At 44.3% G+C, this 26,287-nt stretch overlaps 3 protein-coding genes across 3 annotated transcripts; 1 reads left to right on the forward strand and 2 right to left on the reverse strand.

Moving 5' to 3' along the window:
* Positions 1 to 7,889: 7,889 nt before the first annotated feature.
* Positions 7,890 to 9,660, reverse strand: LOC123153373 (uncharacterized). Its single transcript, XM_044572525.1, has 5 exons — positions 9,434 to 9,660; positions 9,146 to 9,256; positions 8,885 to 9,047; positions 8,268 to 8,810; positions 7,890 to 8,183 (listed from the first exon to the last, which is right to left on the reverse strand). Exons 1-5 carry the CDS (start codon positions 9,658 to 9,660, stop codon positions 7,890 to 7,892), a joined length of 1,338 nt encoding a protein of 445 aa, XP_044428460.1.
* Positions 9,661 to 15,560: 5,900 nt separating this feature from the next.
* Positions 15,561 to 20,369, forward strand: LOC123147370 (monocopper oxidase-like protein SKU5). The gene is made up of 9 exons (XM_044566607.1): positions 15,561 to 15,810; positions 16,526 to 16,635; positions 17,305 to 17,575; positions 17,977 to 18,115; positions 18,580 to 18,949; positions 19,083 to 19,448; positions 19,545 to 19,623; positions 19,755 to 19,954; positions 20,053 to 20,369. Exons 1-9 carry the CDS (start codon positions 15,664 to 15,666, stop codon positions 20,162 to 20,164), a joined length of 1,794 nt encoding a protein of 597 aa, XP_044422542.1. The 5' UTR covers positions 15,561 to 15,663; the 3' UTR covers positions 20,165 to 20,369.
* Positions 20,370 to 21,499: 1,130 nt separating this feature from the next.
* Positions 21,500 to 25,739, reverse strand: LOC123147372 (O-methyltransferase MdmC). The gene is made up of 9 exons (XM_044566608.1): positions 25,372 to 25,739; positions 25,207 to 25,260; positions 24,715 to 24,798; positions 24,112 to 24,237; positions 23,495 to 23,562; positions 23,344 to 23,413; positions 22,989 to 23,054; positions 22,810 to 22,887; positions 21,500 to 22,296 (listed from the first exon to the last, which is right to left on the reverse strand). Exons 1-9 carry the CDS (start codon positions 25,675 to 25,677, stop codon positions 22,246 to 22,248), a joined length of 903 nt encoding a protein of 300 aa, XP_044422543.1. The 5' UTR covers positions 25,678 to 25,739; the 3' UTR covers positions 21,500 to 22,245.
* Between the last annotated feature and the right edge of the window lie 548 nt (positions 25,740 to 26,287).

A 26,287-nucleotide genomic window follows, 5' to 3' on the forward strand; every position in this document is an offset into this window, starting at 1 on the left:
ATCCCCCGGTAGTCACCGCAATAATCGCACTCAGGGATCCTATCATCGTCAGACATTTCATGTGTTCATAATTGAAAGATTAAAAATCAACGACAAATACCAGGAACTCAACACACATATCACTATTCAGCACGGGTTGACTTTTGGTCCATCGAGTCTTCCTTGAAAACTCTCATCTCACATGGTGTATATGGTGGGCACTCCCTCTCTGATATATTCGACCATCGGTGATGGTCTCTCCTTCCTTCGTTCCTGAGTGCATTACACCAAAATGTCTAGCACACGGGGACAAAGGAGAAGTGACCCCCACGACAATAGTCGGGATTCTTCCTCTCTCATATATGGTGGACACTCCCTTACTGATTTTTCGACCATCGGTGATGGTCGCTACTCCTCCTTCCCCTAGTGCATTACAAAGGTCTAGCACAAAGAGAAGAAGGAGAAGCGACCTCCACGACAACAGTCGGGATTCTTCCTCTCTCATATATCGACCGTCGGTGATGGTCGCTACTCCTCCTTGCCCTAGTGCATTACAAAGGTCTAGCACAAAGAGAAGAAGGAGAAGTGACCCCCACGAAAACAGTCGGAATTCTTCCTTCAAGAACAAATTGAAAGTCACAGAAGGAGCCCCGACAGACTGAAAGTCAACCCGTCACATATATCGAGTAATGATATAAAAAATGGCCTATGTTTTGCCGGAATGTCGTTTAATTCTCTTTCTGGCAAATCCAGGACCTTCAATATACTATATTCTAGCGCAAGTCATGCCAAAATCCACAAAAAATTCCGGCATGACCTTTGCTAAAAATAGGACATATCGAGCGCTTGAAATTTGCAGGAATGGAAATCAATCAACATTCCAACAAAATATAGGCCACTCAGAGGTCCCCTACAAACAAGAACACTAAGACATGGGGACTAGCACTTGCATTTTAATAGAAATAACACATACGTAGAAAGTCCTCGACATCAACGACATGGGGATTTGACTGGTCTAACCTTGAGGTTGGAGGGGGTCGGTGATGGGGATGACGGCGGGGACGATGCAAGGGCAAATACTTGATTTATGTAGAAAAAAATATAAACAAAAACATTATCATGTTGATTTTAGGACTTAGTGAAACCCTAAAAGCTATCAACTAAACCCTAGAAGCTATCCTAATTCAAAGTGTTATATATCAACTAAAACTATTAACCATGTCTAATATTTTACTAATTCAGTTAACCATACTAAATTAAAGTGTTATATATCAACTACAAACTATCAACTAGAAACTATTAACTAAATCAAAGTGTTACAGATCAACTAGAAACAGCAACTAAACCGTACTAAATCAAAATGTAGTAGGGAGGAGGGAGGAGGTGCTGTGGATGGAGGGGGGAGGAGGAGGGGTGGCTAGAGGAGGGAAGAGGGAGGGGGCGACGGATGGAGGAGGGAGGAGCGGGGGCGGCTGGAGGAGGAGGCTTACTGAGCCTAGGGGATGGCAATGATGACAGCCGTGATGCGGCCATGGCAGGAGGAGGATGGCCGCGACGGTGAGAGAGTGAGGATAGGGAGAGTGAGGAACGAGCGGCGCGGGGAGGATAAGGCTGGCTTAGCAGCATCGCAGGTCACGACCCGACGCCACTGCTAAACCCATTAGCTGTATCGCGGGTTTCAGGCCAACGTTGCTGCTATGTTGGGACGGGCAGTTGGGCCCGGGTTGGCCACAGTAGCAGCGTAGGCCATGAGCCAGCACTACTGCTAATGGGTGCACGCGCTGGTACTCTGGCCAGCCTGTGGGGGCATGACGGGGCCCACATAGTGGTAGCGCTGGCCCGTGCTACTGCTAATTCCCACATGTAGTGCGGGTGCCAGGCCCGTGCTACGGCTAAATAACAGTAGCGCTGCCCATTAATCCCATACTACTGTTAATTCTCTATTTATAGGGTATTTTCTAGTAGTGTTTGGGCGAATTGTAACCGAATTTTAGTTAATTTCTAAAGCTCCTAGTTTGATGCAAAAAAGGGCTAATTGTGTCCGTTCAGGACTCTGGACGCAAGGGTCTCACATATTGCTAAATTTCAAACTCCCTTCCTTTATCCTTTTCTAATCAAGAATATATTCATCATGGAAAGTATACTGAAATGGTACTATCTCCATTTCGTTGTATAAGTCATTCACGTAGTTCTAGATCGATAATTTAACTAACTAAATATATATTATATATGATAAAAAAACATTTATTTAGAAACTACATCTGTGTAGAAATATATTGATATACTTTTCATGACATATAATATATATTTAATTTTTTAAATCGATGACCTAAAACTACACAAATGACTTGTACACAGGGACGGAGGGAGTGTACTTCATGATGACGGTGATGAAGATCCGGCGATGGCGCCGAGTATATATGAATCAGCGAATTTGTGTGGATACTTACCAATCGACGGGGAGAAGAATGAGGCACGGTATTTGCGTGGCCTAGCCATGCATGCAACGTTACACAGTTTTCACATACGACATGCAAAATGCAATGTAGACAGCTGGTAGAATTGGTTTCCATGCCATGGTTTGGTTCCGGACTTCCGGTGGATGGATCACACCACCCACACCCACAGTCATACATATACGTGTGCGTGCTCTCATTTTCAACACCCAACCCCACTTTAGTTTAATTTGGTGTACACTAATAATCAACCCGGTTTGTATAATTTCCCTTCTTAATGCACGGGTTGTATTTTTATTATTTGTTACTATATTTTTCTGTAATAAATAAAGAATGCATGTATTTGTAGTAAAACATGGCATCAAGTTACGACCACCAGCTTGTTACATCTTCCATGTAAGAGTGTTATTGTTAATTACTCTGTAATTAAAGTTCTACCGAGGGATGAGAACCATGAAAAGCAAGATCTCAAATAATAATAAAGCAGAAATCAAGAAAGAGGAAACCACAAGAATGAAGACTACTAGAGCCAACTTCAATTTATTTTGGAATTGATGAAGTTACTAAGAAGTCACATTGAGCAGTCCGTCCATCTCTACCAACATAATTGCAAACCACGTGTGATGCGGTGTCGCGCACATCCGCATAGGTTTCACAAATGTATTTTCATCCTTTTTGAACATAAACTGTTTTTCTTATAAGCACCATGAAATTTCATCAACTCTGTCCCATAGAGAGACGATGGTCGAAAACATATCATAGTACTTTTGCACCCACCCACTCAATCCCCTCCCCCCCACCACCACCCACACACACACCCCAACCTCTTCGTTCGTACCCCTCTAAACTCATTGCGTCCCACCTTAGGGCCTCTTTGATTCACGGGCGTCGGGCGACAGACCCCGGGCAACCAGGGTGGGCTGATCCTTTGTAGACTATAAGTACAATATTAATATTTGGCATTGTTCTACATTGTAGCTACGTTGTTGGCCTCGGACATGACTTCAACCTGACATTGTTGTTGCTTTGATTGCTGGAAAACTGGAATGGAGAAAACACTGTGTGTCGAATCACGTGTGATTAGAAACCGGAAATATTTGCATCAAAGAGTATCTGACATTACACAAGAAATACAAATAAATTGTAACAAGAAGTTTGAGTTACTATAATTTTTCTCCAAAATGTAATGCAATAGAACAATTACTAGTAAAACACTCGTGCGCTGCTACGGACTATAATAGTCATATATATCAATCAAACATATGATTAAAGTCGTACTCAAAGACGAAGTTCATTTCTCTCTCATAGGTCCAGGCGTGTTCGGACATAAAACGGGGTCCAACGAGCTCCTCAAAATTCAACCTTCTGGATAGTCCAGACTCTCCCAAATATAGCCTATATATGGGTGAGAAATGTGGTTATTCGGATTATCCATCATATTATTTCCAACGCGCGGTCCCAACACAAAACCTCACCCCACGATGCACTCTTTCATTTTTCTATTGGACCCTCCTTCCCGCTCAGTTTCCCATCGCAGCTGGACATTTCTTGCTGGCTCCCTCTCCTTTAAAATCGGATGACGTCCATCTCATTTTTGCCATAACGCCCACTCTACTTCACACTATACTTCCCCTGGACCGCCAAAAAGCAGTTCCCCATGTGTATCACTTCTCCTTCACCGTCCTCACCATTCAAAAAATCCTCCATGCGTATATTGAGCATGGTTTTTAATAGGGCCATATCAGACAGTCAGTCACATTTTCTCTCCCTTTCATCAACCACCTCTTACACGTACTCCCTCCGTCCCATAATATAAGAGCGTTTTAGTGTTAAAAACGCTCTTATATTATGGGACGGAGGGAATAACTTCAATCCGTACATTCCCCATCATTTATGTTACATAAGTTAAACAAGCAAGGTTTAGAATATATATTTTTCTTAGAATTTTTAGAATTAGGCTCAATTAACCTACCGCTAACATTTGTAAATCTGGGATATGGCGGTGCACAATATTTGTGTGCATCTTACCAGCAACCAATTTGGAATACGCACTAGTATTTCTCTTTCCTCTCGATTTTCTTTGTGAATGCAGTCGCTAAAATACGCCCTATGAATCTCTTTGTTGTTGTTTTCTTTTAACTAGTAATAATGTACGTGCAATGCACGTATTAGATAGGATATTAGTGGCACGTTATATTAGGTAAGGTATATTTATGGCACATTGATATTTGGTAAAATATTAATTGCTTTCTTCACGGGAATGGTAAGATATTAATTACATGGCAGATTTCATGGGATAGCGTTGAGTCTAAACATGTTTATAACCATTCATGGTGGTGAGTAATAAGAGTGTTAAACGTGTTTCGTGCTCAACATTGAAGCGATTTGAACCGCTAGATCACATGATTTGACGGTAGAGATGGTTTGGATCTGCCCCATTAGGTCTTTTTATATTGATATAAATATAGATATAGATAATCAAAAATAAAAAAAGGGTTTCCTTGTGAAGCACCGCCAGATCAACGACTGTATCTGCTAATTTATTTGCTCATGGAAATGCATTAAAAGCGCACGATTGGAAACTCCCATTTTAATAGTATGGGAATGGATCCTCTACACATCTCTCTCTCCGCTCTCCCTCTCTGGAAAAGGCTGCTGCCGCTGCTTCTCTCTCCTCCTCTCTCTTTTCCTTTCAAAACCGATTTTTTGTCCAAAAGGACCCCCTGCCGAACGCTATTGTCAAAAAGGACTATCTGCAGATAAAAACGTCAAAAAGGACCCCCTGACTAGTGGCGGCAGGTGCGGCAGGCGACACGTGGCACCTGCCGCCACACCAGGAGGCGGCGGGCCCCGCCGCCACCGCAGGAGGCGGCCGCGCGGTGCACAACGGATTCGGCACAGTGCAACGGAACGGGTGAGGCCAGGTGGGCCACGCCGCCACTGGCTGAGGCGGCCGCTGCTGCCCATGCCGCGCCCAGGCCGACAGCAGCATCTTCACGGGAAGCGAGGCGCGGGCCCGGCCGCCACCGGGTGAGGCGGCAGCGCGCATGCGGCCCGACAGCCCTGACGGCGCTGATTTCAACGGCGCTGATTTCTATGACAGCGACCTGACGGCGCTAATTTGGACGGCGCTGATTTTCCTATTGCAGATGGCGCTGATTCCCGTGTGCAACAGCGACCCTGACGGCAGTGATTCCCACGAGCGGGAAAATGCACGCTGATGCTTCTTTCGCCCAAGAAACAGTCTTGCTTTAGCTTCTTTTGCCTCAGCGGATAGGACCGCACTGTGAGAATCGCTCTGGCTATTGCTTGAGAGGATGCGACGGCATCAGTCACTCGCTGCGGGAATCCAATACTGCGGGAAGCTATTGCGCCGACACTACAGGGATCCTAAAATTTACTGCTTAATTTTCTCGCCATTATTTATCGTCTGGGCTTATAAAAGGAGACACCGAGGCTCTCGTCCAGCCATCCTTGAAATCGCCACTGCGCAAAGTGTATAACACAATTTTTTTCAGTCGGTATGAGTTTGCCTTGCTCGGATCAAAGCATTAGGCCGAGGAAAATGAAGAACGCAAGTTTGCCTCCTGGGGTGGCAGTCCTGCGATGTTGGTGTGGCGATCTTTGCAAGGTGAAGGAGGTGACGGATTTTTCAGATTGGTTGGGCATGAAGTTTTTCATGTGCGCCAATTATGAGGAAGATCCTGCCGTAGCTATTTCAGAGTACGACAAGCCTCCGGTATGCTTTAACCATCACGAATAGATATTGTTGGTATTTTCATTGATTCTTTAGTAACATTCTTGTTTCTTGTTGTAGTCTCCTCCGCCTCTGTGCATGTACTATCATTGGATTGACACGGAGAAGCCGGCTTGGGCAGTGACTGAGATTCGTGAAAGAAGTCGCCGTGCGTGGAATAGTTTATTTGCGGAAGAGCGACGCGAGAAGGCGGAAGCTGAGGAGAAAGCAGAGCAAGAGAGAGAGTTAAAAGAATACTATGCGGAGCAACACCGTTTTTTTGAGGAAATGGGAAAGAAAAACAGGGAAGAGGCTCGTCGCATGGAGGAGCAGGAACGACAGCGAAAGGAGGCTCGTGAGGCAGAGAGGCAGAGAAAGAAAGAAAGGGCTCGTCAGGCCAAGGCAGCAGAAGAAGCTGGCGATGGAAAAGGAAAATATCCACGCTGGACTCAGTAGATTCCTGTGGTAGTATTTAAAATTCCGCAATCATTTGTATCTTTATTTCTGCACTTTAATGTAGCTTTATTTCAGGAGTTAAATGTAGGTATATTCCTACAATGTATCTTATTTTCAGTTGTGCCGTGTCGTAATGGAAAAAAAATATAGTTTAAGAATAAAGTAGTGGCATTTTCTTTCCCTCCACTAATATCGAACATCGTGCAACAACTACAAAATAAAATTAAGATAGAACATAATGCCCTACAATAACAGAGTACAAACTAATAATGCAAGTACATCCGAATTAAACGGTAGAACTGGAATAAAACTACATGAAGGCATCATCGTCATCCTCCATCGATGCAGAACTCTTGCCCTTCGAGGATGTAGAACTCTTACCCTTGGACGATGCAGAACTCTTGCTCTTCGAGGATGCAGTACTCTTGCCCTTAGACGATGCAGAACTCTTGCCCTTTGATGATGCAGCACCCGGAAGCGGCGGCATGAAGATATCATCTTCATCCTCGCTCTCCTCAGTCCATAAAAATGGATGCATTTCTGCAGTCCTTCTGAAAGTTTCACTCTTCGGCTCCACTACATTCTTCCACCTTGCATGCAACCTAAGAAGTTCTTTACGTACCTCCTCATAGGTCCTTTCAGGCCACCCAGACCTACGTAATTGGTGAGCCAACTCATTCATTATGGTGTCACTACCGGTGAGTTCGTCCCATGGAACTATCCTACTGTCCATCCTGAAATCGGTAGCTAGCCTCAGAAGAGTCCTGCTCATCCCAGGGTGAAAACTACGATCGAAAGGATAATGGGACATCTCGACTACACTACACTCGAATGCTTATCCACCTCCGTCTGAATGGGGTTTTATAGGTAGAGAGGAGAAAATGGCGGGAAAGAACGAGTGCAGTATGGCGGGAAAGGGTTGGCGGGAACATATGGCGGGAAACGAGTGGCGGGAAGATATGGCGGGAAGGGGTTGGCGGGAAACGGGTGGCGGAACATATGGAGGGAAAGCGTTGGCGGGAAAATATTGAGGGGAAAGCGTTGCCTGAAAATATTGAGGGGAAAGCGTTGACTGGTGCATTTTTATTTCAGCAAACATAGATGTTCAAATCGAGAAGTCTGATACACACATATATAGATACAATGGGTCGCGCACGTGCATAGATGAATCACCCTACTTAACGACGACCACCTGGCCTTTCCTTACGACCGGAAGGCGACAAGCGATTAGGTGGCCGGGTCACACGAAGACCGCGGCCGTACTACACTTTGGCTTCATGTGTCTGCGAGTCCTGCGTAGGTGGTGGAGTCGCGAATCCTTGTTGCGAACCTGAAGCGTAATTGTAGGCGTATGGTTGTGACTCCGGGGGGATAAAAGATGGGCCAATAACATCCCCTCCGAAGAACTCTGTAACTAATGATGTAACCGTGTCGCCAAGATCATGTGATGCTCCCCGGAGGCCTGTGTTGACGCCATGATCATGTGATGCTCCTCGGAGGCCTGTGTTGACGCCGCGTTGGGTGTTCTCATCGCCCCAATTAACATCAGGTGTGTCCTGCACATAGAAACATTTTAAACAAACTGTTAGAGGATAATATATGATATCATTGTAAATGCATTGAAATGTAAACATGACTACCTGAGCATATCCCTCTCCTATACTGTCTGGCCATTGTACTTGGTGCTGGTTTAAATCTGGTACACGAGTCTCCTCGGGCATGGGGATCCCTCGCGTGGAGAGAAACGGCTGAGATCCCTCACCTTGGGTGTATGCATCATATCCTGTGTACGCATATGGGTTAGGGGAAAGAAACTGCTCGGGCATCGAATCCAAGCCCGTGCCATGGTCCTGAGATGTTTGCCCCTGACGAAGCTGCATCGAAGAAGAGCGATGCAGTGGCAGAGATGAGTCATGGCGTGGCAATGTCGTTCTAGTACTCGGACCCTCCCCCCATTCCTCATGGCTCGTACGCGCCTCGCTCGGTCTGGACGACGGTGCCGCACTCGGTCTGGCTGACCTCGCTACCGGCATGTATGCTCCAGTGGCAACGTCGTCGCCTCTACCGCATCTGAACTTCTTTGCCACGAATTGTTGCAAAAGTTTCTGGAATGTCTTGCGATATGGGCCCTGGGCCGGCATGCTATCCGTAGCCATCTGCCCTACTTCGTTGACATTTTCAAGCTGAACAATATTTGGATGTTATTTAGTTCCAATGATTATGAAATGATGGACCTAAAAAAGTTACAAGTGATTACCAGGTGGTCACGATAGTAAGCTGCATGCAGCTCAACATGTCTCCGCGCCTGCTCCTTTTGTGTGAGATGTGTTGGTATAGTAGCTGGCTGACTGGCCAGGCTAGCACGTGTGTTCATGCAGTACCACTGCTTGTACGCTTGATCTGTACTTCCATCGTACGGCCTGCAAAATTAAATAATTACATAAACCGTTGTGATGAAAGCAAGGCATCTTCACGCATCGTATGATCATCGTAAAAAAATAATGTACATAAAATATACCTAAGTTGACGCACTATATCTGCTAGCGCTTCATTTGTCCACTTGTGTACCCATTCACTATTCTCTTCCCTCCAATCGTATAAACTCCAACCCCTGCCCATATTGGTTAGCCTGCAAATTATGTAACAAAGTGTGAGTTTAGTAAATTAAAAATGACACTAACTATTTAGGGATGTCACATCTTACTTATGTGTTTCCTCATTGATACGTCTGGGAAAAGGTGGTGGAATTTCTTGATAGAGACCGAACTGTCTCATTACACGCTCTGGGTTGTAAGGTTCAACACACCACAGGAACAATAAGTTGCAGCGAGTCAGCCAGAATGCACTATCGGTCAACATGCCTGGTGTGAAGTGTCGAGCATCAAAGACCATTTTTAGCTGGTCCTGAGTCCACGGGTTCCATGTGACTTCTGCCTCATCAAGTATCTCAAACTGCTGGTGGTACATAGGGTAACAATTTTTCGCAATATCTGGAGACCAACGTTTCCGTGCCTTTGTCCACCTGGTGGCCATAGTTGCGCTAGCACCCTCGCCAAAGTCATATGGGTATATGGGTTGTACTATACGAGGTCGTCCTACAGGGAGGTATTCCCAGGACCACAACTGTAGAAACTCATAGGCGACACAAAGTAATGGAGCTTTTTGTGCGAAAGAGGTTTTTTGCGTGGCATCACACAAGCCTCTGTATGTATGAGATAGCATGGCAGAACCGAAGTTGTATTTTGGCTGCTCGGGTAAAGGTTCATCTACCATATTCTCTGCAATGTAGATGAGACCAGGGACAGCAACGTCCCCATGTGAATTTGGAAATAGATTCCCGAGGAGCCACAACAAATATGCAAACAGATGTCTTTTTCTCGTCTCCTCATTGGCGAAGCTAGATAAATTAAGAAAGTTATCACGAAGCCAGACGAGTGGGATGCCCCGAGGGTTACCAGAACGTTGTGATTCTGGCATTTCCATCCCAAGACGGGCTGCTATATCTAATGCCAAAGATGGAGACACTCGTGGAGAGACTACCGGCTCACCTCTAATTGGTAGAGCAGTGATCATAGAAACATCTTTCAGTGTAGGTGCAAGCTCCCCAAAACGAAAGTGAAAGGTGTGGGTTTCAGGTCTCCACCGGTCAACGAGGGATGTCAAAAGGGATGGGTCCGAACGTACTTGGTCGTCGCATGATGTGAGCCTAGCAAAACCTTGTAATCCATAAGCGTCAAGGTGAGCAAGGAAATGATTGTGTATCGGCCATGTTTTCTTTATGGTTCGAAGTCTGAAAGGCCGATAATCATGCTTAGTATTTGGTTTCAAAAATAGGTGGCAACGGTGCCCGGCATCATGGGGCCCCTGCAAAAGCACTGGCACTTCACCCATAACCTGCACACAAACATACAAATATAAATTACGAGGAAGACAGAAATACAAATGCAAATCTAAATTAACTTAAAAAATACAAAGAGATACGATTTACATTAATTATCTGAAGTTAACATCAGGAGTACAATAATACAAAGAGAATGAATTTAAATTCAATATAAGTACACATAACGAGTACAAATATAAATAGACATGGCGAGTACATATATATCAACATCATGCGTTGTTGTTGGCTCGATACGGGCAGTCTTTGCGTGAATGTCCAGGACACCTGCAAACGCGGCATCGCCTTGGTTCTCCCATCTGGCTATGGTCCATGTCATTGCGATGACGCCTAGACTGACGTCATCCCTTTGCGGTTCTCATCAAGTCGGTGTTCGGAACCCATTTCGGCCCATCTGGCCACAACATTTTGTAGTTCATATCAATGCCCCAAGCCCAGAACTCACCGTTCCAAGTGTTGTACAGATTGTACATGTTAAAGTACGGCGATATGTATGGCTCGACGCTGATTTTTTGAACAGCAGCCGCCCGGAGCACATGACTGCAAGGGTAGCCCTCAAGCTTGGGCTTGTTACAAGTGCACTCACAGGAGGTTGAGCCAAGGGTGACAGCTTGCTTTTTTGATCCTCTGTGGTGACCCTTAACGTACTTGGCTCGCACATTGACCTCCCACTTATTCCTAAGTGTGTCCACTTTCCTGCAGCCATGACTTTGGGACTTCTTTGCTTTCTCGTCCAGATGTCTTTGCATCTTCTCGGACCATGGCTTGTTCAATTCAACTTGTGCTTTGGCGACGGTGACCCTGTCTGCAAAGTATGACAGGGTCCGGTTCCAAGTTTCTTCAATTAGGGCTGTGATAGGCAGTGCTCGCACCCCTTTAAGAACATCATTGTACACCTCTGACATGTTGCTGGTCATTATTCCATACCGAGCCCCAGTGTCGTGAGCTTGTGCCCACTTCTCCAAATGAGGGCAATTCTCGGTGATCCACTGGCTCAAATTTATGGCCGTCCTACGACCCCTCCGGTCTTCTCTCTGCGGCAAGGCCGCGCGGTCGATCTCACCATTGATACCTGCCCATATCGCATTCATTTTGGCTACAGTTTTTTGCATGCACATCCTCTTGAATAACTTGAACCAATCCTTGTTTTTGAATTTGGAGTAAAATTTTGCTGCCAAATGCCTCATGCACCACCTTCCCTCTAGATCGGGCCAGCCCCACTCTTCTTCCGACGCCTTAATTATTTCAAGAGCGCTTAATAATCCAGTGTTGCGATCAGAAATGATGCAAACACCTTTACGCTCTTTCACGACACCAATCTTCACGCAGCTCAGGAACCACAACCAGCTATCTTGTTCTCGCTCTCGACCAATGCATATGCAATAGGAAGAAGCTGATTATTTGCATCCGCTGCAATCGCCACCAATAATGTGCCCTTGTACTTTCCAGTGAGAAAGGTACCATCAACAGATAATACCGGGCGACAGTGCCTGAAGGCTTGTATAGTCTGGGCGAATGCCCAGAATAAGCGGTCCAGGATTAGCTCACCCGGGTTCATTGGGTTTGGACGTTCTCTCCGCCAAACTTGAGTCCCCCTATTAGCACTTGCTATTTGATGAAGCATTCTAGGGGCATAAGAATATGCCTCCTCATAGGTACCATACAAGTTCTTGAATATATTTTCCTTCGCATGCCTAGCCTTGCTGTAGCTAACAGGGAATCCAATTAGATCCTCTGCATCTTTTTGCAGAGCCCTAACACTAATGTTGAGACTTCCCTGCACAATTGTTTCCATCGTCTGTGCCACAAATTTTGCTGTCACATTGCAGTGATCTGAAAGAGTCCCAGTTTGCTCACAGGTATGCTCCACTATTTTTGTGATATGCCATGACTGACATACCCCAGGCTTCAGTCTAGCGAGAACTCTTCCGCGGCAACCTTTCGCGGTGTGGATGCATATGACCTTCAACTCTTTTTTATCAGACTGCTTCACTCTATGCTGGCGGTGGATGCCGATTGCATAGCTACCCATTGCCTGGTAAGCAGACTTCTTATCTGGGAAAACTTGCCCAACCTCCAGGCTTCCCGCTCCTAGGCCAGAAGCAGAGTGAAATTCGTTGGTGATGCTCATATCCTGTAAAAACCCAGGTTGCAGTGCCGCCGCGACCGCCCTCTGAGGAGGAACATCTTCTTCTCCGCTTGACTCCGAAGACGCAGAAGAATGATCATCATCATCTAGCGCCTCCGGCAATCCCTCCACGTGTTCGCTCATGTCAACGGCCGCCGACCAATATCCTGTGTCATACACAGGCTGGCCGCCCGTCGGTTCCGATGGGCCGATGCTAGGGGCTGATGTGATGGCCAACTCGACCTCACCACCCCTGCTACTGCATCCGGCAACATCAGTGACTGAAATGAACTCCACATACACCATCGGCTGACCATACATTGAGTTATTGGGATTGCTTGCAAACCTCATGTACGACCCCCACGACCGATCACCTGTGACAGGCCGCAAACCCCAACGGGCAACTGTCCCATCATTTCCTCCGTCAACGACGAAGGCCTCCATTGTCATTTTTTTTCCTGCATCACTGGGCCAAACACCGCTCGGATGCACCTTCTAACAGCTGCGTAACCCACGTTGACCATGTCTCTCACCACTACTGTAGTCGACTCACAGAAGGACACATCCACCCCGCATGGACCGTCGCGTAAGACGTTCCCATAGTACACTACTAAATTTTCCATAGTACCTAACCAACATACATGTTTACATTTCAAATAATTAGTAACTGAACATTTAGTAACGATGACAACATTTACATATCTTATGACTAAAATAATAACCGTATTTTCGTTATAAATATTCGGTTTGTTTTTAGAATCATTTGCTTAGACTTTAAGGGGTTGTTTGGTTAACGGGTATTTAAAGATCTATTTTTCTCAAATTTGTCTATGAGCGTAACAAACTAAAACTCTGTTTGCTTTTCTCTAACTACCCCAAAAATATCCTAAAATAGTTCTCGTAACATGCAAAAACTTAGCTTCTGGAAAAACGACTTTTCGTAAAATATGGTTTTCTACATAATTTCCTTACAACAGGTTATGACAAAACTGAGGGTAAGTACTCGCTATCCAAACAACCACTAAACATAATATTACGATAATAACATTTAAATATCATATGAGTAAAATATCTAATTTCTTCCGGCATGATATAATGTTTTTCATATCATACGATAAATTTCATTTATTTACAAATAATAATATTTGCAGCGGCATGACAGTACATCAATATAAAAAATATTAACAAAATTACGGCGTCATTTTATACCTTAGGTCCAATATGGATGTGCTTGCAAATGCAATTAAGCGTCCAAATAGTTCGAATAAATATCCGTCACCAGTAAAATATGAACAGAATCAACCTATTATCACATGAACATCAATATTACACACGGATTTTTCTTTCTGCTATCAAAAGTATGAAAATAACACTTGCATGTATGTGGTCATCATCTCAAAAGGGATAGCGAAGATGGTAACACAATTTATTCAATCACGTCATCTCTTCCTTGTTTGCTACTAAGATGAATTATTTTACCTAATTACATTTATCATTAAGTACATTACCACCTAATCTTAACATATAAAATTTAGATTATTGTGACATAACAAAGTAGACCTACGATTTCCTAACCATAGACTTATTAATAAACATACCACATGAAATATCATACCACATGCAATGAAAAATTACAGTGTAATTTTTTCTTAATTACCGTATTAAGAGCTTCTCGCATGTCAATACAAATGTATGCAACTAACATTGATACAACATCTTCAACCTACTCTTATCAAAAAAATAGTTTAAATGTTGTATCCGTCGTTTGAATTTTTTCCGAACATCTAAGCACTAACATCACATAGCTAATGACGAGCTAAATGACTAACTAATTACCACCGTGCATCACAAAAAAATCCATGTATTGCAAAGCTCATACCTTGATCTCCCCCTTCGTACTTCACTTAGCACGGCAAATCCTACTCCAGAAACTCCAAATGACTCCTCCAAGTGCTGAAATAATGCCTAAAACAACATAGAGTACACACTTAGGAACTAATCAAACAGAACTAAAACATCATGCATGCAAACAAAACCAACAAAAATGGATAGATCTTACCTTAATCTATCTTTTCTTCAACTTCACCATCTTCGAAAACCAACTCTAAATCGGCCAAAATCACGAGTGAAAGTAGCTACCAAGTATTTCCTTCTGTGTATTCTTCTAGACTTAGACAGAGTAGAGAGGCAGTGAAGGCAAGGAGAGATATTCGAGAGAGTGTATGCGCAGCCGCGGTTGTGCGTATATAAAGAGGAGGAGCACTGTATTGTCGGCAGAACGAGATACACTCAGCTACCGCAGCCTCGGATTCCAGCATTGCGTTGTCTCATCACACGCAGCAACTAGACCGCTCTCGGGTGTCGGCAAGAAGCGGAAATCACGCAGGCTGCGGGAATCAGATTCCAATTTACAAAGCATCTGCGGAAATCACGCGCTGCAGCAGGCCGTCCAAATTAGCGCCGTCAGGTCGCTCTCATAGAAATCAGCGCCGTTGAAATCAGCGTCGTCAGGGCTGTCGGGCCGCATGCGCGCTGCCGCCTCAGCCGGTGGCGGCCGGGCCCGCGCCTCGCTTCCCGTGAAGATGCTGCTGTCGGCCTGGGCGCGGCATGGGCAGCAGCGGCCGCCTCAGCCAGTGGCGGCGTGGCCCACCTGGCCTCACCCGTTCCGTTGCACTGTGCCGAATCCGTTGTGCACCGCGCGGCCGCCTCCTGCGGTGGCGGCGGGGCCCGCCGCCTCCTGGTGTGGCGGCAGGTGCCACGTGTCGCCTGTCGCACCTGCCGCCACTAGTCAGGGGGTCCTTTTTGACGTTTTTATCTGCAGATAGTCTTTTTTGACAATAGCGTTCGGCAGGGGGTCCTTTTAGACAAAAAATCTTCAAAACCCACGCCGAAGGAAAGAAAGAAAGAAAGGAAAACAAAACCTTCCCTGCTGCGCGCAGACGGACGCAGGACGCAGGACGTCGTACGTGCGATACGAGAGCAGGGGAGTTGGTGGCGGGCGGGAGGGCCGATGTTGGCGAGGGTGGTCGCGGCGGCCGTCCTGGCGCTCGCCGCCGTCGTGGCCTCGGCGTCCGCGGCGGCGGCCGGCGACGACACTTATCCGGTGCGGTGGGAGGTCGGGTACATGACGGTGGCGCCGCTCGGCGTCTCGCAGAAGGTTCGCGTGCAAGGAACAACAACTGATCTCTCTCTCCCTCTCCCTCTGTGTGTGTGATGTTGATTCCGTCTTCGGGCATGTTCTTGTGTTCTTGAAACTTCAGCAAAAAAAAAGGTGTCCTTTTGAATCGTTGTTGACGTTGTTTTGAGGAACTCGTGTTGGAAATGCTGCCTTTGCCTGTTTTCCTTCTCCTTCCCCCCGTGTTGCTAATTTCGCGGCCTCGAACGCACGATCCCGTCGTGCTGCCTTCGGTTCCTCTTGCAGGGGGGCGTTGATCTGATGGATTTTTGTCTTAATTGTTTTCAAGGAATTATTTTATCGTTGTAGGCAAAATAAATAAATATTTCTACGTGGGTTTTTGTCTTAATTTGAGACAGAGTGACGGCCTTAAATCTCGAAATAAATCTGTAGCGGCATCGCGATTTTCTTGTCCTAAAAATAGCAAGTTGCCCTATGTGTACTTGACTTTTCATAGATCATCAATCTTTTTGGGGGTTGGATTACTGCCTCTCTTTCTCGAGGTTCTAGCATTAATTTCTTGGAAAAATTAGGTTTTGTTTTTACATAAAATTCGTTTGTTCGTTTACTCATGCCAAGTAGGAGTATTTTTTCTGCAGCTCCCTTCAAAAAGAAAGGGATTTTTTTACATAATTTATTTATTCATATCCGGTGTGGATGCAAAATTACAAGTAGATGATAAAATTTTTTTTTGCAGGTGATTGCAATCAACAACCAGTTCCCTGGGCCACTCCTGAACGTGACAACCAACTGGAACGTGAGGGTGAACGTCCAAAACAACCTGGATGAGCCTCTCCTCCTCACCTGGTTTGTATTCTACCATCCCAGATTCAAAATAATTATTTATTCTGCATCGCAATTCTTTTCCATTCTTTAGCTATATATATGTTGGAATGTGCACAAATTTGTGAACATGGCGTGCGAATGAAGGAAATGTACAGCTACATCTTTAGTAGTTTCTGTTATCTGTGACGAATTCCCATCTTTAGCTGTAGTCCCATTTGCATGGTCGCAGGTACTATTAGGCATTGTGTCACGCAAATGCTTTCTCTATTTGGGGACGTTTATAAGCTTATTAATACGATCATGCCATGGCATAACCATATGTGCACATCACTATGCTTTTTCCCATGGATTTGCTCAGCTCATCTGTGGACAATTCTCTGTATCATTAGCCCATGCATTTATTGTTGCAGAAAATGTTAACTTCTTTCACTGTCTCTGTAGTTTTGTACAGCCCTTTCTTTCAATACGTATTTCCTGCACATCTAGTAAGCGCTGTTCTACATATAACAAACAACACGTCAACACTTGAAATGCTTACTCATAAGTAAGTTTGGAGATGGTAAAATGCTACTTCTCGAGGGCCCTTTCTGCACATTCCAACATTTAAATGCGCATATGGAGGTCATTGCGCGCCAATTCTGATCAAGTGAATAACTGGGAGTGCTCTCATCTCATATGTATGGCTGGCAGGGATGGCATCCAGATGAGGATGAACTCATGGCAGGACGGCGTCGCCGGCACCAACTGCCCAATCCCTCCCGGATGGAACTGGACCTACCAGTTCCAGCTCAAAGACCAGATCGGAAGCTTCTTCTACTTCCCTTCTCTCGGCCTCCAGCGGGCTGCGGGCGGCTACGGCCCTGTAACCGTCAACAACCGCGCCGTTGTGCCCGTCCCCTTCAACCAGCCTGATGGCGACATCACCTTGTTCATTGGAGATTGGTACACCAAGAGCCACACGGTAAGTCCTGATTCTTCGGTTGCAATATTCAGTTTAGTTTTTTTCTTTTTGCGAAAAATGTTCAGTTTATTGTCTGTCAGTGTTTCATAAATAGTCTGAGAGAACACTGAGTTCTTGACCCCTGACACTGTCTTTCTTGATTCCTGGCAGAAGCACAATACCATATAGAGTTGATACGTATTGTTCTTCTGGCAAGATATAGAGAAAATCAATCTAGTATTGATTAGAAATTCATTTCCCAGTTTATTCTTGCCTTAGACCGATAATAATTGGCAAGGGAATAATATGTTTTTACAGCAATAAATACAAGTATATCATCCAATGAGTTGTCTGATCCATGGACTGTGATTTTCTTAAACACTTTGCCTTTGTGCTTGAGAGGTGCTCTCTGTCACTTGCAGGAACTGAGGGACATGCTAGATGATGGCAAGGATCTTGGGATACCTGATGGGATTCTGATAAATGCAAAGGGCCCTTACAGATATGACACCACACTGGTTCCAGAAGGCCTTCAATATGAGATTGTTGGAGTTGAGCCAGGTAACTTGTCTTTGATCACAAAAAAGAATGACCTTCGAATCTGCACTTGTATATGTGCCCAACTCTCATATTTTCTGGATTATTGTATATTCCTGGTTTAAGCTAGTTATGCATACCAAGTTGTAGTCGACAGCAATTCAATGTCTCCAGGTATGGTGAATATAATTATGAACTGTTTGAGTTAGAATTTGGCGAAAATGTGACTAGAAAATGAAGTGTATCTAATGCTGAGCACAATAGTATGGCATATTATCCTTGTTACAAAATGGTCAGATTTATTACATTTCTTAGTGTGACTTGGAAATTGCACGAGTCAAGGAAACAAGATTAGAAAATTCTAGCTACACTAGGATATCAGTGTCAAGATTGTTAACATACACCTTCCTGATAGTTATTAGCACCACTGCTCCCGAACTCTTTATCATATGAAGTATAATACTCCAAAACCCCAATGCTCTAAACAGGCAAAACATATCGCTTCCGCGTTCACAATGTTGGCACCTCAACCAGCCTGAACTTCAGAATCCAGAACCACAACATGCGTCTCGTAGAGGCTGAAGGAACATACACTTATCAGCAGAATTACACCAACCTCGACATACATGTCGGACAATCATATTCTTTCTTGGTGACCATGGACCAAAATGCAAGTACAGACTATTACATCGTGGCAAGCCCGAGGTTTGTGAGCAGCGAAGCTCGCTGGCACGATGTCAATGGTGTAGCAATCCTGCAGTACTCAAACTCCAAAGGCAGTGCTTCTGGCCCCCTCCCTGATGGTCCAGATGACTTCTACGACAAGTACTATTCCATGAACCAGGCAAGGTCTATCAGGTTAGTGACTGATGGGTGACTTGACAACATTGCTGTAATAATATTTTGTTCATGTAACTTAGGAACATGATTGTTCTTTACCATCAACTCTTGAAACTTGTCTCCATGATGAGTCCTTGCATTGTTGTTCCAGGATGAATGTGAGTTCCGGTGCTGCACGTCCAAATCCACAGGGATCATTCCGCTACGGCTCGATCAACATCACGCAGACCTTTGTGTTGAAGAATGAGTCACCCTTGCGCATTGACGGGAAGCGTCGAAAGACGATAAACAGAGTGTCGTACTCACCTCCTGAGACTCCACTGAGGCTTGCTGATCTCCACAACCTTACAGGGGTCTACAAAACTGACTTCCCCACAATGCCAAGCAATGCGCCACCAAGGATGGCTTCATCTGTGCTAAATGCTTCTTACAAGGGCTTCCTCGAGATGGTCTTCCAGAACAATGAAACCGATGTTCAGACCTACCATCTGGATGGTTATTCATTCTTTGTAGTCGGGTATGCAACATTCTTTGTAGGATACACTTTGCATAGTCTTTAAACCAGCGAGTAGTTACTCATGTAAATGGGCACTGTCATGTTGTGGAATTCCAGGATGGACTATGGTGAGTGGACGCCAAACAGCAGGGGTTCATACAACAAGTGGGATGCCATCTCTCGCAGTACTACACAGGTAAAAGACATCATCTGACCATCATGTGTCAAAGCCATACTACACTTGTGAAGACAAATGCATTCATGGTCATTCTGATACACAATTTTCTCTCTTTTTTCTTTTCTTTTTCCATTCCAAATCAACATCAGGTCTTCCCGGGAGGGTGGACTGCTGTTCTGGTGTCGCTCGACAACGTAGGCATCTGGAATATACGTGCCGAGAAGCTGGACAATTGGTACAATGGGCAAGAGGTTTATGTGAAAGTTGCTGATCCACTGGGCTACAACGTCACCGAAATGATCGCTCCAAACAACACTCTCTACTGTGGTCTGCTGGAACACTTGCAAAAGTATGTCCTGAGCTGAAACACTTGATTTATCCTCTACTGCACCCCTGCTCTTGCGCTGCAATTTCTTACTGTGCCTTTTTATTGTGAAAACCTTTCAGGCCACAGATACATGAGACAAGCAAGAAGTCATCAGGGCATGCCGTGGCTCGATGGAGCACCCAGCTTCTCGCAACCGTGTCACTGATTGTCACAGCTGTGATTTGCAGTTAAATTTGACAAATTGCTAAAAGTTGTTAGTTAGGAATTGTGGGGATTGATAGAACATACATGGGGACGTCAACCATATACAGACTGTAACAGGATGCGTTTTAAATTTTCCTACAGATTCTAATGGTGACTATTAAGTTCCTGAGAAGCACTTTGCGCAAAGGCCAAAGTATTTATACTTGGAAATGAAACGCTGTTAGTTTCTTTACTTGTACGTGTTCTCTTCTAGTCCTTGATGCTTGATTTACTGGTGACTGCTGCTAACCTATGAGCAATTGGAATTTAGACTGAATTTTCTGCATGATGAATGCATTTGCATAAATATGTATACCCGAGCAGTGCAACAAATGCAATTTCATTGATGGATATACTCGTGGACATGTTTTCATCGATCAGTTGTTAAGTAGATTTGGCACTTGTAAACCTGTTTGTTAAGAAAAAGGAAACTCACATGATCAGGCTTTAGAAAACAAGATGACCTTGTTTATTCCTGTCAAAGTAGCGGACAGTGGAAAGATCAATACTCCATCCGTTCACAAATAGTATAAGATATTCTAACTTTTTTCTAATTTGGATGTATATAGACGCATTTTAGTGTGTTTCTTCACTCATTACTCATTTCAGTTCGTGAATGGAGGGAGTACTTATTAAGAGTTTGCATCTCCATCGACACCCACACTCCCTTTCGACCTCTCAACGACTCCGAATAGAGGAGGCAAGTAGGTGCCTTAGCCTCCTTTCAGTTTCTGCAACTCAAGAGCCTCATCTTCACTTGAAGCAACTTCTTTGATTCGACTGCTTATGACCACCTTATTCCATTGAAATTATTGTGGCCTATTAAGCCTTCTAGTTCTAGGTCCATCCAAACATCTGTATTCTTCAAATCATCGAGTACAAGCATGCATTCTCTGTTGCAATGTTCACCCAAGGATTTCTACGAGATCTCTCCCGCTAATTGTATCAGATGGGCATGCACCTTTCAGGATGTTCCGAATCATCTTCCCTTATGATCGCATACACATCCAACTTCTGTGACACTGTGATCCAAATATGACAATCAAAGCAGTCAAGTCTTTATGCTCTCATCTTCACAGATGTCATTGACAAGAGTGGTTATCATAGATCGTCCCATGCATGCCCCAAAGGGTGATGACCGAGGTCCAACTTGTTCTTGCAGCTAACCATTGTATCAGCATTATTTTTCTCCTTCAATGCCCACCGTCTCATCAGCTGGGTAAGGAAAGATAAAGAGGAGTCTTCAGTGTTGGTTGAAACTCTACTACCACCAGGCAGTTGAATCTCATACTGAACACGCAAATTCCGGAGATTCCACAGTCGTAAGCAATAAAAAATATCACATTGCGCTTTTAAGTCTACAAGCTTTACTTATTCAAAAGCTAGATTACATTTCTACAACAGAGGAACATAAATATACCACACTTAGTCCTTCAGTTCGAGTAACTTAAGTTACTCAACTGAACATTGGTGACCAGCTGAGTGGTTAGTGATTAACACATTCTCAAAACACAACAGCGTCGCCATTTTCTGGCCCGTCAATTTCCTAAAAGAAGAAAAACGATGCAAAATTTTGGTACATCATACATGGGCGACTAATTGATACACCCACTTCTGGAAGATCTTGTCGCAATCGGCAAACAAACTGTCAACATGCGTTGTGAGAGCATATGCCATCTGCTGGCTTGTACCAGGCATGCTGTCGCCTCCTCCAGAAGAAACAAAAGAAAATGCATAATGCGACAGAGATATGATGAGTCCATTAACTCAAGACCATGGTGATACGCCTGCTGCGTGATTGTATTAGTAGCTGCTGAGCGACTCCATTGACTCAGGCGTACAGGTGTGTTTTTTCATTTCTGATGTGGCGATAGATGATCTGAGGAAACTCTTATCTTATCCATGTCTCCATGGTGATTAGTACTCTACATCCAAAGCTGTCATCCTTTTTATGCCAAAAAATGCTGCCATCATTTTGCCTGATTGCCTAAAAGCAGTTTGACTTTCAAGAGCTTGACCTTGGCAAGGGAAGTTTACAACATCTATGGAGTACACAGTATGTTGCAAAGTCAGTCATCTTCTAGCTTTCGACAAATTGTCATCCCGTCCCCAATTGGCACCTACAAAGGTGCCCACCCTTTGTTAATTAAGATCAAGTACTAGATAACACATGAGAAGGATGATGCGCTGAATCATAGTATAAGCATATCAAATAAAATTTTGAAACAGCTGAACAAATACAGATATACTATGCACAAAGTAAAATACTCCCTCCGTCCCATGATATAAGATCGTTTTGCAAGCTATATGATGGGGCGGAGGGAGTAAATCCTAAGGTCCACAAGATATGTATGACAGCAGTATGAACATGCCACAATATCAGGAAAATAAATTTCTGAAATTTGGTTATGTACTGCACTGGCACTGCAATACTACGACACATCATTGCTGGTGCCCCTCACATGCTCTAAACAACAGACTAAAGTACAGATATCCCAAGACTTTACAACCAACAGTTGAAAATGGTGACTAATAAGTAAACAAGTGTCAAAAAACATCTTATATTTTCATATGGAGGGAGTATGAGATAGACAAGACGTATGAGAGAGAGAGAGAGAGAGAAAGAGAGCTACCATGCTGATAGTGACACGTTTATCCTCCAAAAGTTTCTTATTGAAATCCCTTATACTGATAGTCTTTGGGTCATTCACCTAAGGAAAAAATGCCAAAAGTGTTATCTAATCTAATATAAAATCTCCATGTAACACCTTTTTTATCATGTCAAAGCTCAAAAGAAAGGAAAAGAACTCACTAGCGGATCAGCAACCCTTCCATACCACAGGACATTGTCCATTACAATTAAACCACCAACTCTTACCTGAAACATAACAAACATAAATACATATATTTTATCTCATCATATAGAAAACATAAGACCCAAAGTGGTCGGACCCTTCCCCAGACCCTGCGCAAGCGGGAGCTACATGCACTGGGGCTGCCCTTTATATAGAAAACATAAATGCTACGGTCGCTGTATGGAAATTGTAGCTAAAATCATAAAAGGTTTGCCATGGGGAATCTTGTATGAAACTACGAGAGGATACTATGGCAAACATAAGCTGAAAGACTACAGGTATTATATCTGAACGAGCAAACCAAAATCTTACTAGCTTAAGTAGAAGCTCAAAATATTCCTCGTACATTCTCTTGTCTGCGTCAACGAACGCAAAGTCATAACTAGAAAAACAAATGATTAGTTAAAACATGCAACGATCAACTAATAAGATGAAGGGTTATACCATACAAAAGTTATTATACCTGGAAGCTTCACCACAGTCGAGCAATGACCTTAGGGAATCTACAGCTAAAGCATGCTTGACATCCACCTAAGCAATTTTTAGGCAGGTAAGAACAGAATCTAGCATACAAGACTACACATTAGTCCTTGAATACTGGTATGCTACACACTCTAGGGGATCCCAAAAAGAGACAAATTTCGATTGTGAGTTTTAGAAAATAAAAAGGAGGCAATTATTATTATTATTTAACCCTAGACCTACCTATGAAACAAATGTGATGTATTACATGTTGGTAATCCTAAATGCAGAAAGTATAGCTACATAAGTCCATACAAGGTTAAATAAATCTAATAACATAGGCGTGGAAAATAAATAATAATGAATAAAGGAGGGAGCAATGAAACTAAAAAGAAGGTTTCGTTGTCCTCCTCACTTCTGATTTTCCCTCCATTATCTAAATGGTTGAGAAATTTAATGTTAAACCACAAAATATGTTGTCCAACGTGCTGAAAGTTACATGCAATTAACTGAAATTACATGCTATGGACCATGAAGTAAACTACAAGTAGATAGAATGATGTAGTTAAGTTGTTACCACCAACTGATCATATCAAGCAAGAGGCTGAAAATAATTACCTTGTGTGCAACCCCAGCAAGCTGATAGTATCTCTTGGCAACTTCTAGACACCTTTCATCCCTTTCACAAGCAACCAAACGACCTGATTCAGGAAGTGCTAATGCGACAGCTAGTGACGAATATCCCTGCAAGAAGATTGAGCAATGCTAAAATAAGCGCAGTGCATTTCCAACAATCTTGTTACTTCTGTACAAGAGTATCTCCTTCACAAGGTATGAAATGATTATCAGTAAGTGCAGCACTTGACAAGTTGACATGCACAATGCACAATCCATGGGTATTATTGTCAAAATACTGTTCAAGGGAGGATGTAAAATCAGGCTTTCAGTACAGAAAAATACCATTTGAATACCATTCGAAGGTTTATTGTGCATATGCTTTTGGAAAAATACAGTGCCCAAAGATGATTTTCTGATTGACTTATGCACACTAGTTATTATTCACGCACTCTACGTTTGGTTTGCTAGGATAACGCATCAGCAATTAGTACAATAAGTATATACGTCAATACAGAATCCTTCGGTTACAAGTAATGATAAGCATTTACTTGCTGAGAGTGGAAGACAAGAAAATCCAGATTAGAAAACACTTGGCTCACATACAGTATAGACGCCAACTTCAATACATCGTTCTGCCCCAAGAATTTGCACAAGCATTGCCAGAAGCTGAGCCTGTGCCGGAGAAACCTAACAAGAGAAAGCAACCAGCTGAAAAATACTTGCCGTCATACTGAAATTTGGTAAAGTATCTACATATTTTTCAAGAATAAAATAGAGCTAAACAATGTACTATATCATCAAAACAAGACAGTGGTATACACATGCATTCCATGCATGCCCGGAATACACAAAAGTTTGAACTTGCTAAAATAGCAAGACCATATGGTTAACCGGACCATCAGTTTTTTCAAGCCTTAACGCATGAGTAGAGGATATAGCTGCCACAACAAGGCAGCTTAAGTTGCACTGTTGTGGATGCAATGCAGGTAGTCTTAGAATCAGATGCGTCACGCATGCACTGAGGCACGCACTCTCAACTCAATGTGAATATCCTAACCCAGTTGAGTTCATGTGTCATGTGTGCTGCCTGTGTACCTGCATCTGGCTCCCCCTCATGGATGCCGTCTCTTCCCGCAGATCCCGAAGCACCTAACGACCACACAGGGTAAGGGCAGGATAAACAAGCACACGATGGGTCAGAGCCGCGGCGAACAGCAGCGAATTTGTGAGAACGGAAAGGGGGAGGGGGAGGGGGCGGACGGGGTGCTCGCGGACGTTGGAGAGGAGGTAGTCGTAGAGCGGCGGGTCCATGCCCAGCTGCTTCCGCCCGCGCCGCGCCTCCTCTACCGCCAGTGCCGTCGTAGCAGCCGACGCTGCCGCGGAGGAGGAGCACAGGCTGCGGCGGCGGCGGGGGCGGCGGGGGCATGGCGGAGAGCAGTGGCCGAGAGGAGGGGGGGTGGCAGCGGAAGCCAGGGTTCGGGCTTGAGGAGGCCCGACGCCGAGTCCGAGAGTCGCGGACGCGAACGCCGCCGGAGGAAGGGAGGGGGATACGGCCCAGCGACGCATCGCGTTTGCTCTTTTTCTCCAGCACTCAAGCGGCAAGCTTTGGCTGACGAGACGCGGATTAGCTTAGCGTCTCCGAGCATGGTTTTCAAAATCGGACCCAAGGACGAACCGGTGAGCCTCCCAGTTTACGCTTTCATCGATCGAACCGTTTGTTCTTCGGTTTAATCACAGTGAGATATGTACACATGCAAGGCATCTCCGACGGCGACCCGTAAATTTCCTCCTTCACGGACTGGACTAGAGCACGGACACAAATATCGAAGGCCGTCATCCAACGTGACCCGCATACATTTCAACCCGCATTTGAACTAACTGGACGAAATTCATGCAAATCAGCTGATATTCTCAAAATTCGGATAGAAAATAGCACAAATCATCCATACATAACATGCAAATTAAGTCTAGTATAACAATGTCTTATATTCGACTAGATTAACTGGTTGTCCAACATTTTTTTCATCAACAGATCATGCTCTCACACGCATACTCCTCCTTCAGCTTCATCCAATAGTGTGTACGTAAATCACTGTCCCTCTGTGATGTGGTACATCAGCAACACGTGCAGGCTACATAATGTGTACACCAACATTGAGTGAACAAATCAATCAAC

This window comes from Triticum aestivum, chromosome 7A (assembly GCF_018294505.1).
Source record: "Triticum aestivum cultivar Chinese Spring chromosome 7A, IWGSC CS RefSeq v2.1, whole genome shotgun sequence".
NCBI classification, from domain to species: Eukaryota; Viridiplantae; Streptophyta; class Magnoliopsida; order Poales; family Poaceae; genus Triticum; species Triticum aestivum.